The sequence below is a fragment of the Spinacia oleracea genome, chromosome 2 (assembly GCF_020520425.1).
Source record: "Spinacia oleracea cultivar Varoflay chromosome 2, BTI_SOV_V1, whole genome shotgun sequence".
NCBI classification, from domain to species: Eukaryota; Viridiplantae; Streptophyta; class Magnoliopsida; order Caryophyllales; family Amaranthaceae; genus Spinacia; species Spinacia oleracea.
Genome location: NC_079488.1, coordinates 63,229,708 through 63,235,754, shown reverse-complemented (window position 1 = coordinate 63,235,754; position 6,047 = coordinate 63,229,708). Strand labels below are relative to the sequence as shown.

General features: G+C 38.3%; 1 protein-coding gene across 1 annotated transcript; it reads left to right on the top strand.

Annotated features, from left to right (window-relative positions):
* The first annotated feature begins 1,598 nt into the window (after positions 1 to 1,598).
* On the top strand, positions 1,599 to 4,208 carry LOC110796628 (uncharacterized). Its single transcript, XM_022001701.2, has 3 exons — positions 1,599 to 2,283; positions 3,020 to 3,546; positions 3,654 to 4,208. Exons 1-3 carry the CDS (start codon positions 1,599 to 1,601, stop codon positions 4,206 to 4,208), a joined length of 1,767 nt encoding a protein of 588 aa, XP_021857393.2.
* The last annotated feature ends 1,839 nt before the right edge of the window (positions 4,209 to 6,047 follow it).

Genomic DNA, 6,047 nt, shown 5'->3' with positions numbered 1-6,047 from the left:
ATTTGTAAAAGTAGCAATTGACAACAATAACTAAACACCTAGGTAGTAATTGACAACTTTTAACAAGATAGGTAGTAATTCACAAAGTCACTAAAGATCTAGTAGTAATTGGCAAGTTTTCCTATTATAAAAAACAAATTTATAGATGAACATTTTAAACGGTTAAATGATTAATTTTGTACATCATTATTGATTTTGAATAAATATTTAGAATTTCTCCCTTATTTGTCTCTCTACCTTTCCTCTCTTTTCAGGAAACCCCAAAAAAACCTTAAACCCTAGCATTGCGCCTCTTGCTCCCTGGTGGTCGTAGCCTTAACAACCACCCACGAACTTTCGTGTCGCCGTCATAGTAGTAATTAGGTGTTCAATCAGGCATAAAATGGCACTTTTCACCGGCGAAGAAGTCGAAGAAGGAACGAGGTATTTACACCGATTGCTTCAAACTCCTCTTCGTGCTCTCCTCTTCTCTTCGGATTTCTCTTTTTAGCTTGTACGTATCATCGGAAGGAAACAACCCAAGTAAACTAAGCCGAGTTTGGGTCGGAGGATTAGTTGCATCGATTGTCATCAACCTTGGTGCATATTTCAAGATCATCCCGAAACGCCACCGTTGATAAATCACCGATAAAGGTAAAATTACGGGTTAGGATTTCTATGTTGTGATATGTTGTCCTTAAGGATTTTGGCATCATTCATTCCGAAATTAGCCTTGTCGTCGTCTTGTGGTGTCAGAAAACGCCAACCTTGACGGTAAAAGTAAATATTAGGCTAGGGTTTCTAAGTTGGTCTTAAATTGTTCCCTATCGCTCGCTCCAACCTCTGTTGTTTGTAGTGTAGTCGCTTTTTGAGTGGGTTGGATTACACCTCGTTGGTGGTGCAAGTAAGTCCCTCTCAACAAACAAGGTTGAACACAAGTAATGCCTAATTGCTTTGTAATGGTCTTTAAAGACCCTAGTGATATAATTTGTTTAGATTGTTTTATAATGGTCTTTAAAGACCTTAGTGGTGTAGTTTTAGGTTGTTAACTTTCTTTTATTAATGCAACTTAAGCCTATGTAAAAAAAAAACACAAAGAAACTAGAAAGAATGAATGAATATGAATCTTTGTTCTTCGGATGCATAAATAATGCATAACTATTCATTTCTCATGATTGCTCGCATATTTGTTATTCCATTAAATGTTTGTTTGTTGAGTAACATCAATAATACAAACAAGGTATAAATTTTATATTTGGTCGTGCAGTGATCAACTTTGTGTCGACTAACAATCATATGATTCAACTTCATCGAATATCATACACAAGTATTAATAAATTTGCATGTATGTTCCACCATTCTCCCAGCCTCAATCTCATGAACTTTCTTTATTAGTACAATATATTTGTAAAACCATACGGTATGTTGTATTCGTCCGAAAATAAGTCACTGGTAATAATAGACTCTGTACCTAATACCTATACTTAGTGAGCAGAACGTGGAGAAAGTCCTTGTTGTGCTTATAAACGTAGCAATATTAAGGTGAAGAGAAAAACCACGACATTACGACATTACTTAGTTATATGTGGAGTGAGGAGAAAGATACAAGAATAATAGAGATGGCATCACCACTGATGGATGTCTATCTGGAAACAGCTGCAAGAGAAGGGAATGAAAGTTACCTGAATGAAATTCAAGTAAATGTCAGCGGAGAAGAGAACGGAGAAGCAACTCCGGATGAAAGCTACTTCCTCGGTCAAACACCGGATGGGGACAACATTTTTCACTTGGCAGCTAGCCGAGACCGCTGTGGCTTCATAGTGAAGGCTCTGCAGAAAATTCCTGCAGTAGTGCTGCTAATCTGCCAGAGTAATTGCCGGGGTGAAAATCCGTTGCACATTGCTGCGGGATTAGGTCACCTTGAATTAGTGCAGGCGCTAGTAAATTTCTACAAGTCTCACTTGCAGGATGTCAAAGATAGGAAGGCGAGATCCACCTTACTGTCTCTTATGGTGGTTGAAGAGGGAACCAGTCCTGAGCCATGGGCAGCTCAAGACTCGAGTGGAAACACACCACTGCACGAGGCTCTCAAGAATGGATATGAGGAGGTGGCAGTTTACCTGCTTCAGGTGGAGCCTAAATTGGCTAATTCTGCTAACAATGCTGCAGAAGGAACCCTATACCTTGCTGCAGCATATGGTCATGAGCAAGTTCTCCACATGATCCTAAACTCTGACATTTCTTACAGCATAAGTGCACCAGCTGGGTTGACTCCACTCCACGCAGCAATACACAACTGCACAGGTAAGACTTTAATACTCGCACTTCAACCACCTATATGTAATATGTGCACTGCTTCATTGGTTTGTATCTAACAGTTCCTTTCCCCAAAAACAATTGGAACTTAACCAAAATGTTCCTTTTTCTCTACAAACCAACAACTTCCCTCGAGAACATTCTATACTACAATAGCCATTCTAACTCATAAAACCCAACACTAAAGACAAACCATAGTGATTTAGTGACAAACAATAGTGATTTGGTAGGGGGGGAGAGGAAAGTTGATTTTTTAAAATAAAATAAATAAAATATTTCCTCTGTTCCTTAAATATTGCTTCATGTTGACTTTACGCTTCCTAACACATGACTTCGACTCTTAATCTCTTGAATGCATAAGTAAAAATCATAAAAAAATTGACATTTAGAAAATATATATCGATAAGAATCTAACAAGATCCTACAAGATTACCTATTTTCTTATGTATATATTACAAAAGATGGTCAAAGACACATCATGAATAGTGTAAAAGTCAAAATGATGAGATATTTGTGAAACGGGAGAAATATTGTACTATTAAAATGCAACAAAATTTAGGGAACAATCATGTCATGTTTTATTTTCCTTACTTCCCGTGAAAAATGTCAAATGGCCACTACACTATGGGACTGAGAGAGTAATCATTTTAATGAAACATTGTCCAATGTTTTCAAAAAATAATTTCTCTATGTACCTAAGTATATCAACCATGTTGCTATGCAGAAGATGTTGTTAAACTCTTGCTAGAGAAACACCCAGAGCTAGCAAAGATAGCAGATAAGCGCAAGCAAACAGCTTTATACTACGCAGCAGTAGCAAACAAAGAGGGACATGTGGAAGCGATACTAAAAACGGAGAAATCGTGTGCATACCTACGTGACGAGAAAGGTCTTACTCCTTTACTTATTGCAGCAAGTCTTGGCCAATTAAAAGCTGTTCGTGCAATCCTCCTTCATTGTCCTCAGTCTGTTACAGTTTGTGATACTAATTGTAAGACTGCCCTACATCTTCTGAAATTGGGAGGTTACCAAGAAGGCACAGAAATGCTTAGTATTCCAGAACTGGAGAGGCTCGTCAATATACCAGATATAGAAGGAAATACTCCATTACATCTGGCAGCAAAGAACTCTGACCACATTATGGCAAAGGTCATACTAGATACTGATAAGTCAGGGATTAATCTGAGGAATAAAGAAGGTTACACACCATTGGATTTTATAAAAGTACAGCAACAACTCTCTGAAAACATGGTAAGTAGATCTTAAATATTTGTGATCTGTACCAAGCATCTTGTAACAAATAAAGGACTAGTAAAGTTATGCAATGATAACGAAATTACTTTGATATTTAATCGCAGGCAGAAATAGGCTACCACCTACTAATGGAAGGTGACAAACAAACACGTACTCAACCTCAAGTGATCAACAAAACAGTGCTTTGTCCAGAAAAAGCCAACGAAAGAATACAGAAAAACTTCAGTACCCTCGGGGTTATAGCTGTAGTTTTAGCAGCTGTTACTTTTGCCGCAGGATTTCTAATCCCAGGTGGGTTTGATAGAAGTGGTAGTGCTGTTCTTATAAGGGATACAGTTTTCAAGGTGTTCATGCTGTCAAACACAGCTGCTATGTGTGGCTACACAGTCGTTCTGTTCACTACTCTTTGGGAAATGATGCTTGCTCAGCGAAGTGATGAGCCTAGATATCTTCTGTCTTTCAGCATCCATATTCTTCAATTGTCTTTCTATGCAACACTCATAGCCTTTGTGAGCAGTGCATATGCTCTGACATCAGCTCGGTCACTATGGTTGGCAATTGTTCTAGTGTGCTTGCCTCCATGTGCAGTTTTACTAACTATATCAAAATCCCTTGTTTTTCGCCTAGCAAGAATTTTCTCCAGACTTCAGATTTATTGAAATAGGAGAGAGATAACTACCTTAGCATTTTTTTCTAGTACCTTGTATCTAATCTGATTCCTATTCATGTAAACTTACCTCTATGGTCCAAATAGTTTGCACACCATGGCATAAATATTTGCAGCTGCAGTCATTCTATATACAACGATAAGGAAACAGTTCCTAATTTACATTCGATTCCAGTAACCTGTAATATTTGTTCTGAACACCTGAAACCCATGTAATATCATCAATCAGACGATCAGGAGCTCCAGTCATAAATTTTTTTAGCATCCAACCCTGATTAATCTTCTCTCATCTATCTACACCCTTACCTATAGAATTGCAAAGGGTCAAATAAACAGGGGAAACAAAAGATGAACATCATCAAGATAATTCCCTGTAAAACAAAAACAAAACCCTTACTTCAAGGTAGGCTCAGTTTTTTTATTAAAAAAAAATAAAAACAACCTAAATCACTCTGCAAGTCTGCAACCTCTCACATACTACAAGAAAATACCTGTCAAATCAATATCTTGCACTGAATACTCTTCCCATTACTCTAGAGAGCCATGATACTAAAGCCATCAAGAAACATGCATCAATCTAGCAACCAGCACAAACCACTTCATGGATCATTATAAGATGAGCTAATTCATAATTTCAAAAACCCAGAGGGAGGTTAGACGAAACCTCAAATCATCAATCAGCACTCTAATACTAGTACCCTTGCCCTAATGCCTCAAATATGAGTCAGCGTAGGGCACGCGGCAAGGGGTCGGCTGTACAGGCACCAACCCTCAAATGGCAACCAGAAATAGGCTCGCCGAGAACAAATCAAAATTTATTTTCAAAATGACTAATGATTTAATCTTCTGTGATGTTTACCTATTCGACTAATCTCGCATTATCAGAGTAATATTCTAGAGACAAAACCAACACTAGTAAAATTCTATATTTAAAAGACGATACGAAACAAACAAAAGTGAACAAAGAAGGCTTCATAAATCCATCAAAATTCCCAGAAATCCAAAACATGTACAGTAGAAACAACGACAACAACCCTAAATTTGTTCTTGATACAAGTAAATTCGAGCAATTATATAGTTAATACAAAACCCTAAGAAGAAGAAATTAAACAGGAGAAGATGAACCGATTAGTTGATATCTGCGTCGTCGAAATCATCGGAGAAAAAGTTGAAGAAATCCGCATCGGCGAGCTTGTTGCTGTCTGGAGCCATCAATCCTTCGCCGAAAACCTCGAGTGGATCGATGTCGTCGACATCCATCGCCATTGCAGCACCTTGCTCCTCCAGCTCCGCTAGGTAGTCCCCCGGAATTGTCTTCATCTTTCTATCTACTCGTTACCCTTTCTATCTCTTGGGAAACCGATTACGGGAAAAGAGAGCGTCTAATTTTCAGTGTTTTGGGAAACAGACGCGAAATATATATAGACGCTAGGAGGCCCAAGACCAAAAGGTGCACACGCACAATCTACGCAAATTTTTTGCTCCGCTAAAGTACAGTCGGTGTTGGTTGTACCTAGAGCTGTTCAAAATTAAACTGACCTGAGAATCCAACTTGAATCGACTTGTATTCCGAAGGATTGTAAATCAATCTGAATTCGAAATTTTGTTAAACTAGAAAACCCGTAACCCGATCGTATCCGATTCATTATAATCGACGACCAATTTTGACCCGTTAATGCATGACCTGGACCCAAACCTGATACCCTACCGGAATATAACCGATAACATAACAAACCCGACAGGACAATGTAGACTTGTCAAACGGGTCAGTCGGGTTAAAAAATTATTTTTGGGTTAATTCGGGTCGGTCACTTTCAGGTTTGGGTTTACA

Excerpts from the sequence above, each read along its gene's own strand:
- LOC110796628 (XM_022001701.2), top strand. The coding sequence starts at position 1,599 with ATGGCATCACCACTGATGGATGTCTATCTGGAAACAGCTGCAAGAGAA. Across the intron at positions 2,284-3,019 it reads AGCAATACACAACTGCACAG|AAGATGTTGTTAAACTCTTG; the intron begins GTAAGACTTTAA and ends GTTGCTATGCAG. Across the intron at positions 3,547-3,653 it reads AACAACTCTCTGAAAACATG|GCAGAAATAGGCTACCACCT; the intron begins GTAAGTAGATCT and ends ATTTAATCGCAG.